The 13,977-nt window shown below is 35.0% G+C and overlaps 1 protein-coding gene across 1 annotated transcript in view; it reads right to left on the bottom strand.

Annotated features, from left to right (window-relative positions):
- Positions 1 to 13,977, bottom strand: part of SPAG16 (sperm associated antigen 16) — a gene marked incomplete at both ends in the record, with an annotated part of 451,795 nt that overhangs the window by 403,264 nt on the left and 34,554 nt on the right. Inside the window, 2 exon segments of the mRNA XM_082484005.1 lie at positions 8,480 to 8,531; positions 10,236 to 10,383. Coding sequence (XP_082340131.1) covers positions 8,480 to 8,531; positions 10,236 to 10,383 — 200 coding nt within the window.

Below are 13,977 nucleotides of genomic sequence, written 5' to 3'. Positions count from 1 at the left end.
CATCAGGAAACTTGCTGATGGTACACTCTATCCCTTCATCCAGGTCATTTATGAATACATTGAACAGGACCAGACCCAGTACTGACCCCTGAGGAACACCACTGGTTACAGACCTCCAACCAGACTGCACCACTAACCGCAACGCTCTGAGCTGTATCTGCCAAAGAATAATCTTTAAAAGGAAAGAGATTAAATAGGAGTTATCTGTCTTCATTACTATTTTTCTTATTTGTAATAATGCAAAACCCTTGATAATATCTTGATATTAACCACCCCATGATCTATGCTGAAACACATAATTGGAAACACATAATTGGGGTATTTTGTTTAACTAATACATTAACATGGATATATGCTGCTCTTTCTGATTATTTTATCTGCTGGGTCCAAGCCAGGGCATATACACCCTATAGCATAGCAACAATTTTTGTGTTAAGTGTGAAGAAAGAGGCTTATGAATTTCTTTACTATTTCAAACATCCTTTTACAGCCACTTTCTTAGGCTAATGGCACAAAAAATATATCTATATAAACAGCTGAGATCAACATAACAGCTACATGCATTGATCCTAAATCAACTACAAGAGCTAAGTACTCTAAACAAAATTTTAAAAAATAATAAACAGGATACATCAGAAGTCTGGAAATACAGTGTACACAAAGAATCCTCACATTAACAAATACCATTGATACATGACTAAATTTTTTAAAACACTACGCATAGTGATTTTTTTCTTGTTTATTTGTTCTTTTACTTTTTGACCCAAGATAATTAGTGGAAATTTCTCTTTTTAGATTTTTAAATTTTTATATTTATGAGATTTAAATCAGAGCAACCAATCTCAGTTTTTTCCATATTGCTTCAAGAGAACAATTTCTTTACAGGTGCTATAGAAACATTGGGTAGGTTTGCTTTCTACCATAAGCAAAGCATTCCTGCAAAAATAAAAGCAGCTTCAGATGTGTACTAAGTGTCGGATTGGCTGATCTGCTCTGGATGATTTACAATATATAGCACATTACCTCAACTGTATATACACAAGATGATGAAAACTTGTAAATATAAATACAGAAAAAATGTTACAAAGTATACAAGAGAAACTGAAACAGTTAACGGAGTAATACGGTAATAATTGCAATCACTTCAGCATGTTTTGGCCTGTGTTTTGAGTAAAAGAATTCTACACTAGACTTTGAAACTTGTGGACATAAGTTTTTAATTCAGCACCTTAGTTGAAAAAATTTAGAGTATTTACAAAGAGAACAGAAGTGGGAAAGAGAATGGTAGCTGTTAGAGAGGGCAACTGACAGGAAACAGGAAAAACCACACTTGAATACAAAAAAATACATTGTGCTTTTTCCCCTAAAGAGAAAGCTCTGAGATCATGGCCAAACTCCACAATAAGATGTTAGACTGCACGAATATAAAAACAAATACTTTTGCAATATAATATGAAAACATTCTTAACATGTCTACAAAATTGTTTCCTGTTGTAGAGTGTACGCTGTTTAACAGTTGTGCCTTACACAAGTGGTTGCATTTAGCAGCAGCCGATGTAATCCACCTTAATTGTCTAAACATCACTCTGAAATTATTTCTGTTCCACTGGCATAAAAAAGCCACCTGTATATATGTCATTACAGGTTAATTTCCAGCAGAAATCCTTCACCAAGGAACATTTCCTCAGGAAAGGAAAACCCTTACTTGACAGGAGTGAAGGTGTTACCATTTGATTATTGTTGTGATTTATATAAAATGAGCTGGTGTTAAGGACAAAGAAATGAATGGGGGTGGAGGGCAGCAATCTCAAAGGATCTCAGACAAGACAGAAAGGCCAACAATAGCTTCTCTCCATCTCAGTCATGTTTCTCCTGAAGACTGAGGTGATTCTAAGTTTTCAGTACTCTGTCAGACCTCAGTCTCCCTGATGACAGAGATTTCGCTTTGGTTACTGCATGTAAGAGAAGAGATGATCAACAAATCCACGATTATACAACAACTAGTTTTAATCATGATCAAACTCATCAGGCCTAGACTTGAACTGGAAATCCAATTATGAAAAGTCCTGTGACCCATTAACATTATCTTCACAGTATGTGACACTCCAATGAAAAACAATTAAATTTTCTGGAGGAAACAGTTTGATTATTAATTCATAAACTGTTCAAAATACAACCTCAGCATTTTATTTCATTGAATTCAAACAAAAAACAATTAAGACTTTACTTTCTACTCCCAGAAGTACTGTTTGAATATACAAGACAAACAACCCTGAACATGATGAGTAGTGTATGCTCCTGCCAGAGTACTTATGGTATGTTAGAGATTCGTTACCATGAAAACTAAATGCTAATGTTGAATTTAATTTTCCTTAAAGTGATGTTTACATATGCAAAGGCTTTGTTTAAATATTGGAAAAAAGACTGAAACACCAAAATCCACAACTTAGTATAGAATAGTTAATTTAAAATATAAATACCACAGTGAGCACCTGAGCCCTTCCTTCCAGATTTTAGGGGTCTGAGTGCCTATTTCATATTTCAATCACATTTTAGTAATTGGAAAGGGATCCAGTTTTATGCATGAGTAATTTAAGATGAACTACATTAAAATGGAAAACCAAAAAACAATTAGTATTGTTAACTTTGGCCTCATTCAATCTACTTTTTTTTGTGTAAGTACATCATGCATGTGAACAAGTAGTTCACATATTGCCCTTCCTTTTAACCACATCCCTGAACACCAATGTAAGTTAACTGCTCGATTTTATATTGCAAATGTTGCTTCTGGAAGAATATGTCCTTAAAAATAAAGTGTTGATTATTCCCCCAGTTCAAATACATTTAACATTCTGAACATTTTGACTTGAAACTGTGTATCAATTACAAGCAACTAAGTAACGTTTTATATGTATTTTATCAATACCCAAAAATACCAAACCAGATCATTGCTCTGTTGTACTGGAAACTAAAACTGAGTAACAGAGTTCCAAAATTATTACCTAACTCTTTCCACCTCTTGCATTATAAAATTTTTATTATGAAACTGACCTTAAATAACAGAAGAATTATAATTGGAAATAAACTTCTATGTAATTTATTTTTTCCCCCCCTCACACAAGAAAAATCCCTTCTCAAAAACAATAGACATTAAGTGTAACGAACGTTGCATCAATAACATCGTAACCAAGATACCCAAGCAAGGGTGCACTGCTATATAAAAGAAAATTAGTTCTGTTTTACCTCAAACCAGGACAGTCTTGTGCAGTGCATTCTAACGACACTTAGTGATTTCTCTTTCCTTTAAAAGAATAGACACCTTGGCAAAAGCTAAACTTTCAAAAAAAGCATTACAACTGCAAAGTTACAGAGAGAAGTTGTACTGTCAGAATCCCATTTGGTGGTATTTCACCTGAGCATGTTTCAAAAAAACGTGCTGTAAGCACTGTATACGTTTCTTAGTGAAGGAACAAGCACAACTGAACCATTCTCCTCCCTGATCCCTCCAAAATTCCCAGATGATTTCCAAGAGAAATTTTAAGGTCTTGACACTTTAATTAAAAGGAAAACAACGCATTATTCCAAAGTTAATGAATTTACTCAATTATGGTCTCAAATGACAAACAATGCTGACATTACTGATAGTTGTACAAGCATCATTCCACCACCTGCTGTGTGTGCTTTGTCAAGTTCCCTCTTAAAGCATGGAAAGTCAAATCCTATCAGAAAGCCCAAACTGAATGAGCAAAAGCGTTGCAGGAACTCCTGTGGGATAAAGGAAACCCTTATGCACAGCACAATTCCTAACTCTCCCCATTTGACAGGGCTGTCTGTCCTCAAGAAGACAGCAATGGCAACAGCTCTCAAAGTAACATTTTAATTTTTTTTTTATATTTATAGAAATTCTTTATTATTTTTACATCTTCTCAGCAACATTCAAAAGTTTTTTCTTAAATTAAATATGATTTCAGTAGGTCCCTTTTCCAGGAAATCAAAGCATTTGCATATAAAAAATAGTAATTTTATTATCAGCAGTTTTTGCAAATGATTATAGCAAGAGTGAGGTTCACAGTCTTACACAAGAAAGGCTATTATTCTAAAATCTGTCACTGTTTACACTCAACTACAGAAAGAAATATATGAATACGCAAAGCATATCTACAATTAGAATTAGGATCAAATGCACCTTACTTTCCAACATTCTTCTGCATTTCTTTTCAGTCTCGGGGGCCTGTTATTTTATTATCCTTAGCAGCATGTAATGAATCAAAATAAGCAATGTTCTTTGGCACACAGAAACCCTTTGGATGCTCTGCAAGGTAATTTTATCAAGGACTAATGCCTTCAAATATCAAACGATATTTCTAGAAATGCACAGGTTTGGGTGTCCTGATTTAACAAAGCTGCAATGATGGATGGAAAATTACATCTATGTTGTCTTTTATAAATTTTTCTTACAGATGTATGACTTTTTTTATATACAGCTTTATTTGTAGCTAATATTCTTAAACATTTTCTGGTTTTCTCCATTTAAAAACACTCTGAGGGTGGTAAGGCACTGGAACAGGTTGCCCAGAGAGGTTGTTGAGGCCCCAACCCTGGAGATGTTCAAGATGTTTAAGGCCAGGCTGGACGTGGCCTTGGGCAACCTGGTCTAGTGAGAGGTGTCCCTGCCTATCACAGGGGGTTGGAACTCTATGATCTTCAAGGTCTTTTCCAACCTAAATCATTCTATGATTCTATGTTCAGGCAAAGCCTAAAACTAAAGCCATCAGCACATGATATATTACATATAGAATATCACACACAAATGAAAACAAAAGCATGGATTTCACCTAAAAAGCTTTTTCTTTTTATCATTTTCAAGTCTACGGTAGCTTTAAAAAAAAAAAAAGTATTGTCTAAAAAAATATGTAATCCCTTTAAATGAAATTCAATCAAAATCAACTAAAGAACATTTTTTAGTTTACACCCAATTAATCTTGGATCATATTCTTAACATTTGAGTCACAGAACATTAATTCTGTAAGTAGAAGACGCATCATATTTTAAATATAACATTCTTTGCTGCTTAATACCTGCTATCACCACAATAACGCCCAGCTCCCACTGTGTATCTGATGAAGGTCCCACCACACAAGAAGCTGTGTATGCTTGTACTTGTTCTAGAGTTACAGACATACTCATCAGCTCACAAATACACATTTGCTGGCTGGCATATCTTCTGAATGCACCTGCAGGCACTAATGTGAGTCTTCCCCTTTTCCCCAGTCCTGAAGTTTAACAGGAATTATAAAATCTTGTTTTGATATTGCTGTTCTTTAATAGAAAGTTAGAAGTGGCTTGCTATTTTAGGGCAAGGCAGAAAGTTTCTTCCCTTAAGTACAATTTGGGGAGGGAAAAATCAAACAAATAATGACAGCTAGATAACTAAACAGATCCTTCTGCTGGTCAATCAGTACATCTTGTTTCCCAAGGGGACAAGTGCACCTATGTTATTCCTCAGAAAAACCTATCTATACTATTCCAGTAACACAAACTCCTTAAGCAATCTATTCCAGTGCTTCACTACATTTACTACCATATATTTTGTTTAATACATAATCTTAATCTTTCTTGTTGGATTTCTACTTTATTATTTCTTATTTTAACAGGTTGTTTTGTTGGGTTTTTTAAACAGATTTCTTTTAGACTTTAAGAATGTATCCTCTCTCCCCTTAGTGTTCTTTTCTGCAGATCATGCAATTTCACTTTTCACCTTTTCTTTGACAGTCTAGTTTCATAGCTTTCTCACCATTCTTATTGCTCTCTTGTAGATGCTCCACTTGTCTCCTGAAGAGCTGTGATTAAACTGAACACAATACTGCAACCAAAGCTACATGCCAACTGAACAAAGGAAGAATATTCTGCATCCTCCATACAACATTCCTGGTTTACACTGCAGTATGGTGTTCAGCTATTCTGCAATATCGTTTGTTGTTTTATACAACAAACCCTAGAGCCTATTCTGAGTAAAAACTATTTGATCAACTGTTTCTTATCTTCTTGTTCTGCATTTGTACATTTGATATTTTTTTTAAAGGTAGAGTGTCATACCTCTTCTTACATTGCATGTTATTTCTTTAGATCAATTCCCCGATAGGTCAACTTTTGAATTGTACTCCTGTCCTCAGTTCCACCCCCACCAAACCCAGTTCACTTGGTCTGCAAATTTAGTCAGGATATTTTCTGTTCCATTTTTCAGATCATTAATGACAACATCATAGCAAAAGCCTATCCAATATACCTGCAAATTTCGAATCTGTTTTCCATTAGTTTAGGAAAGTTTCCATCAGGCCAGATTTCATTTCATTTGGAATAGACATCGTATTTTCTTTTCCCTTCTCTAGACTGCGGTCTTGTATCTTTGTAACAAGTATTAATTTTCTTAGCTATCTGTCTGGAGTTTTACTATACCAATGAAGGACTGTAGAAATAAGTATTCCCAGTATTATCTGTCAGTTATCTCCTCTCTACTGAATATCTAATCAGTGCGTTCTTAGTAACCTTACTACAAACACAGAATGATTGCCTATTTCATTTATGACCCTTCCTAACTGTTTTGGACCTTATCTTTCCAATTCTGTCTACGTATGCCTGTGCTCATCTATATTCAAGCTCAATGATCTGACTAAGTAATTATTCGGTTTTAGCTTCCCTTCTGTTTGAGAGCACAGAACCAGTAGCTCTTCTAAATTTGTACGCTTTCTTCCATAGAACTGAGGAGAAACTTGTGTTTTATGCATGCATACATGTGATATTTTAACCCAAAGTCTTATTAATTACAAAAGCTATGTTTATATGATCATTGGATTTTACTTTTTTTTTTAATATAACATTGGCCATGATTTCAAAATCTGTTCCACAGAAAAACATAACGCTTCAACTCCAGAAATGTCCATGCACTAATTGATAAAGTTTTACACCAAACAAAACTTCAGAAAATGAAATAGTGTTGTAATACATTATACGTGAAAATAGAATTTACTGAACATAAAGAAGCTGCAATCACCCTGCTAATAATTAACAAAAGCAAACATAGAATGTACTCTGAGGAACCTGAGAGAATAAAAATATAAAAATAGGAAAAGTATATTTCAACAGGCGAATGAAAATCACATTACTACAATTTTAATGACCTGTGTGTGCATTTTAATTAATTTAAATGTTTAAAGCAGTACTCTATGCACATTTTTAATCTAAGATTATTTATGCTATTGATACTGCCTTATTAAGGGCTAGATATGTAAACAGTTTAGCCTAATTGCCTGTTACTGTATAATTTGAGTCTTGTAACAAAGATTTTAAAATCAAGATAAAACATTCTCTCTCAGAAAAATTCCAGTTGCTTTTTCACTGCTTCAGTGATAAACTTCATATCAAGAGGACCTTAAGTTTTAAATTACGTGTCAGCTTTTACAGGATATTACAACACAATATATGTCTGTCCTTGAAGTAAATGTTCTAGCTCAGCTATGAGTCATATTTGCACCTACTTAAAAGTAAGCACAGGCATTTGTTAGATCACTATTTAGCTACAAGACACAAAAGATTTTAAATCTTTTTCATCACCATAGTTCACTCCTATGTAACATTACAGTTAATACAAACATTTATAATTTTATCTCAAGGATACAATTCCATTACAATATATTTGCTTTTTCCTGAAAGTGATATAATCCAGATGCCTAAATTTTAAAATTGGATAAACTGTCCACTCCGAACTTTAGTAAGTTTCAAATGTTCACTTACATATACTGGAAAGAGCTAATCAATTATTGACAGTTAATTTTACCTAGATTTCCCATATTTTCTGGTTTCTTTTTCTCTATTTTGTCGTAAATGCACTGTTTGAATATAGGATTTTTAATTCCATTTATTTCTTGTATATATTCCTCACCTGAGCTCCATGGAACTGACCAATTTATGTTCTCATTTTTATTTTGTTTGTGATATAAAGAGAATTTAAATAAAGAATTTAAATAAAGTGTAATCTTAATTTGAGTAACATGTAAGTCAATTTTACACCCCCCCCCCCCAAAAAAAAAAATTAAAGTGTTATTTTAATTATTGTAAATGAGAACAAGACCATTCTTTATGGAACACTTTTCAATAAAGACATTGCCATGCTGAATCATTGTAAGAAAGAACGTAAGTCACATAAGACATGGCAGAATTTAAAAGATCTTTTGATATAGGTGAAAGGAAATGAGGCACCACACAAGTTTGATTCCAAATATCCCATAAAATACCTAAGGAAGGCAAGGCAGTCATTTATACCTAATCCTTTTGACTGGAACAAATACTCAGACAACTAAACTGTTGAATAAGAATGCACTATTTAAAAAAAATAACTTAGATTAGAACTTCAGTTCAATAAATGTGCACTACAGGACAGAGTTCTGTGAGTATCTTTGTTTAAAACACCATTTTAACTCACCCCTTCACCCTCTACAGACTCATCATTCCCTCTGCCATTTATTTCTAACAGCCTAAAAAATAAGACAATTCACATGCAGTATCTAAGGTAAGGGAAAGGAAATATTTAGAAGTAATAGATCCAGGAAATTTGAAGTGAAATAAAGGTATTGTTCCATTATTGGAAAAGATGCTAGTCTCACATCTAAAGTTTTAGGTTATTGCTTAGCCATAGTGAAATCTAGTGCATTCAAACATACCCACATTTTCTGATGTCTTATTTCTGGAGCTACTCCAGTTTTCTAATCCATTGATTAAATAAAGACATCAGGGCCTCTGGTAGGACTCATTTGGGAAACATAAGATCTGCAGAAACACAGATGCTTGCCAGAACCAGCCAACTAACGGCACTCATGAATTTCAAAGAACAAGAGCAAGCCAGACAGGCATACTACTTGCATAAAGTTTATATATTCTGGGGGTGAAATGTAACTCCACTGAAGTTTACTATAAAAATCCTGATGACTTCAGTAGAAAAAAGAACAAAAAATAAGATTTCATAAGCCAAGAAATACTCACCTGTTCACAAGTTAAAATGAGAAGAAGAGATACCTGTAAGAGTCTAAGATGGAAGTTTCTAACCACTGAATGAAGAACAGGGGAAGCGGAGATGGACTGACTGGCAGGTCGCTCAGTAATTAGTCAGATACTAATAGGTGGGGAGACAGTACAGAGAATTATTTCCAATATGTGGTGAGAAGTGTTTAGAAAGCAACAGAATATATATTTTTTTTAATTTATTTGGAGGTTCAGTAGAATGAGAAGGGACGAAAAAAGGAACAAAATGGTATGTTTGTCAGAGGAGAGGTGTACTGCCATTGTCAGACAGAAGAAATGCCCTTGCAAAAACAGATAGAAACATATAAAAAATAAATCACCATGGACATATTCCTGTGGAAACAGAAAAAGGAAAGACTGAAGGTGATTCTGACTACATCAACCTAAACTAAAGCTTTTTTCTTCGTCTCAAAACACACAGTTTAAGCTCTAACTGTGGTTCTCAAACAAAAATAGGTCAGTAACAGTTTTAAGAGCTTAAGAAATTTTAGATACTAGAATGTTTAACTTGATTTGGAAAAATAAAAAGCACTGTTACATAGTAACAAAATGCAACCTCAATAAATAAACCAAGTAGAATAAAGTAAACAAATTCCTTTCAACAATAAAAAAAAAAATCAATCAGGAATTAATTTTGATTTTGCACAACTTCCAAACTGAAACAGCAACACACCTTTGGCATATTCAAGCTTAGAAACTTTCATTGACTATTAAGCAATCACCAATTTTTTTGCCCTTAGTTTCCTACATGTTACACCTTTTAGATGCAGCTCAAACAGACAGGTTGAAATGCTTGAAAAGTTTGCAAGCGCTACAGAACAGGTCAGGATTTCTCCAGTTACAAAAGAAACATAACAGAGCAACAACCACTTAAAGCCAGTGCTCTTCCTCTGCAGGGTGATCAGACTCTTGAAAAGTAGCTTGCTAGCTTCAACTAATCAAAGTTCCTATTATTCCCTGAAAAATCAGTTGCGATAGAAACTCATATTAAAAACAAAAAAACTGTTACCTACCTGTCCTATTTACTTTTACTAAGCATTCGTCACTACATGACAGACTTATTTCAGTCATGTTGGACAACTGTCTTTCACCAGAGCTTAGTAAAAGTTTAAAGTGTACTCTGGATTAGATACTGAGGAACTGCAAAGAATGCTGCATACCTTGGATATCTCTTGCCTATCTTCTGTGCATCTTTGACTGGATCATATGAAGAGCTTTCAGTACCAAGGATTTTTTGCTGCCTGGCTTCCTGAAGAGCTTTCTGGGTGGGACCTTCCAAGCCTTTCTTCCTCTGGCATTCATGACCTGCTATAAAATAAAACCAACAAAAATATTATCATCCAAATGCATTTTTACTTACTCTTCTGGAAGATATCTCTTTACTTAATATTAGCTAGACATGTGAAATTCTAAAATAAATACCACTTTAAATAAAAAGATATTCAGGTTACTGTGCCATCCACATGAAGTATTCCAAGACTACATGTAACTGCTCCACAAATCATTTTAATGTTATCTATTTCAGCTTACCTAACGGTACCCTAGATTTTGCCCCCAAAATGCAGCAATGATTTTGAATCTTGCAGTACAGGAGAGAGTCACAGTAAAATGGATGCAATTCTTCATTTCCCTCAGAGGCAGAACAAACGTCATCTCACTGCATCCTGTCCAGTACCTACCACCAATGCATTATTCTGATTTACAGCCTGCGTTCCATTTTCATAGAATGGCGAGAGTTGGAAGGGACCTTGAAGATCATCTAGGTCCAATCCCCCTGCAGGGAGAGCACCTTCCACTAGACCAAGTCGCTCAAAGCCCCATCCAACCTGGATGAGAAACAGTATAACACATATGGAATATTGTACGATACATCTGCCACAATCTGGAAGAAAGGACACTATTCTCTGGCAGCCTTTGTATTGACAGCTCACACACATACAAATACAGTCCCTTGTGATCCCTGTATCTTGTTGCAATGCTCTGTAGTATGTACAAGGGTCTACAGGAAAAAGAATGGCACACTGAATTCCAATAGGATTTGGGCACTTGCATCCCCACACTTTGAAAAAAATCTCAGATTGAAAAAACACAGCATGCAGCTAAAATCCAGACTGAAATAAATTTACTTCACACTACGCATTTCTAAATTCTTGCTCTTGTAAAATAGTTTTATGACCTTGACACAAAAATGCAAATTTTCTGACTTAAAGGGGAAAAAACCCCACCCTCTCCACTCTTAAGGCAAAAAAAAAAAAAAACAGATCAAGCAAACATAAAACCTTCCTGTATACCCAACCTGAGTAAAACCGTAACTGATAAAAAGAACTATGCCTGGTCTAACAAAATGTCTGTATTCTCACTGCTTTAAAAGTTAAAGCTACTGTCACAGATATCCTGAATAATAACGTTCTTTGAGGAATGGTATACAGCAAAACTGGTTTATATGTCAAGCACTTTCACTCAGTAACTGCTACCCACTAATATGTTGCTCACAGAGTACTTGGTTTGTTGGTGCTTTTGAAATACATATACTTATAAACCAACAGAGTTATGACAGTTGAAGGGCTTAAAAAGTCAGTAACCATTAAAAAGAAGAAAGAACAAATTCTAAAGAACTGTTACAATTGAACTAAGATGTCAAAAGCCCGTGTTTACAGATTTTCTGTTCTGATTGCATTGAAGATGGAATAGGGACAACCAAGTTTAAGTACTTTAACTGGTGCGTTTTAGATTTCTTTTTGCATGACCTTCTAACAGCAATTACATCAGATCAAGGAAAGGAAAAGCACAATTAACAGTCTTAGCAATTAGTTAATTCAATCATGAGTAAAGAAACTCATTGAGTTCAACTTCTGAATATAACTGGGTAATAAATAAGCAGCTGTTGTTTTTAGAAAATACAAGAAATGTACTGAGCAAGTAATGGTTTTACAACCTGTTTTTAGAACCAGCTGTTAAAGCAGCATTCACTTAGGTTTATAAGCAAGCCACAACCAACATTGCTTAATTCCTTCAGGCAAAAGTGGTCTTTTTTCAGAGCACCACTTAAACTGCCTTGATCCGTAAGGGTGCAAGCACTCTGTAAATATACACCAATAACCTAAATAAAAAAATCAGTTATTTCTCTTTGATAATTAGATCCCTCTATGTATGATCTTGCAACCACATCAGGGAGGACAACATTTAAAACAAAAACAAAATAGTTTTTAATGCAAGTCTTCTTACACAAAACATCCAATCCTTTTTAAAAATAATCTGAACTCAAAATACAACTTTTCTTTCAGAGGTGGCTTCTGAGTGAGCGTAGCAGGGAAATAGTCTACAAGAGGACTGAGTCCTAATCCTAACTGTTAACTAGTTCCTGTTAAACTATCAAATGTCCTTCATATCAACCTTAAACAAGCAAGGTAAGTAAACAGGAAATAAACTTGAACTTCTAATAATTTTTAAGACACCCAAAGAAAACATTCTCTTGAAGGATTTGTGTACAAAGCACTGTTTGCAAAGCTAAACAGCAGTCTGGTAGTGGGATAGCAAAAAAACCCTAACAAATAAATTACATGCTCCATATTGTGAATGCTATCCTTTTCAATTGTTTGAAATGCATCAGGCTAAAAGCTGCTATGTCAAATGCTTAAGTAATAAGTCCAGAATAGTTGTCCTACAATTAACATTAACTACTGGGTTTTTTTTCTACCTAGCCACCAGACACAAATTTAAAATGCAAACTCATTGTGAATACTATGAAGCTTCCCTTTGTTCTTCATTATGCACTATATGAACCCTCAAAAAAAATAAACCCACAATTGATTGGATGTGCAGGACCTCATTGGCGCTATTCAAAACCTCAAAGGAGCAGTGACGGGCAATCTCCTGCTGCCAAGAAGAGCCATTCTCATTCCTTCATGCTCTGCACTGCAGTGAAATCAGACAGCTGGCCAGAAAAAGGCACCTTAACTCAGCAAATGATAACTTGCCAATCTGAATGTTCAATATTTTATAATTAGTGTACCGATGTCCTAATGCATGAAAGTCAGTCCTGAAGAGATGGCAACTGAGAAACTGAAGCTGTAGGTCTCCAGACAGCAGAGATTTGCAAGTCCAACAGCATTGGTTCCTTCCAAACTAAGAACTTAAATTTAGAGAAAAGTGCATCAAACATTTCTCCAGTATCTACACACTGCTTGCTTCTCAAGGTTGCATTTATACTGTCTCAGGAATAATTCATAGAATCAGAGAGTCATAGAATTGCTAGGTTGGAAGAGACCCTTGGGATCATAGAGTCCAACCATCTACCCTACTCTACAAAGCTCTCCCCTACACCATATCCCCCAACACCACATCTAAACATCTCTTAAACACATCCAGGGATGGTGACTCAACCGCCTCCCTGGGCAGTCTATTCCAATGCCCGACCACTCTTTCTGTGAAAAATTCTTTCCTAATGTTCAGTCTAAACCTACCCTGTTAGAGCTTGAAGCCATTCCCTCTTGTTCTGTCATTAATTACCTGTGAGAAGAGACCAGCACCAACCTCTCTACAGCGTCCTTTTAAATAGTTGTAGAGAGTGATGAGGTCTCCCCTCAGCCTCCTCCTCCTCAAACTAAACAGTCCCAATTCAAGAGGCAACAGAACATGACTATCTTTCAAGAGGCAGCAGAAAGTATCTGAATAAGAAACAATATCACCCACTAAGACATGAGTATGACCTACAGAGGGCAATAAAAATTATGTGGTATTAGAGGACAAAGCTCTAGAAAGAAATGAAGAGAAATATCACTTAAGATACACAGGGTATGAAGCAAATTAAGGCTTGTACAAGCATGTGGGTGGCTGATGAGCTTAATAATTTGTGTTGGAGACTAAGTGATATTTTTAAATTATTATTATTTATAAAGTGCC

The sequence above is a fragment of the Vanellus vanellus genome (genome assembly GCF_965231255.1).
Source record: "Vanellus vanellus genome assembly, chromosome: 5".
NCBI lineage: Eukaryota > Metazoa > Chordata > Aves > Charadriiformes > Charadriidae > Vanellus > Vanellus vanellus.
This window is presented reverse-complemented; position numbering and strand designations above follow the sequence as displayed.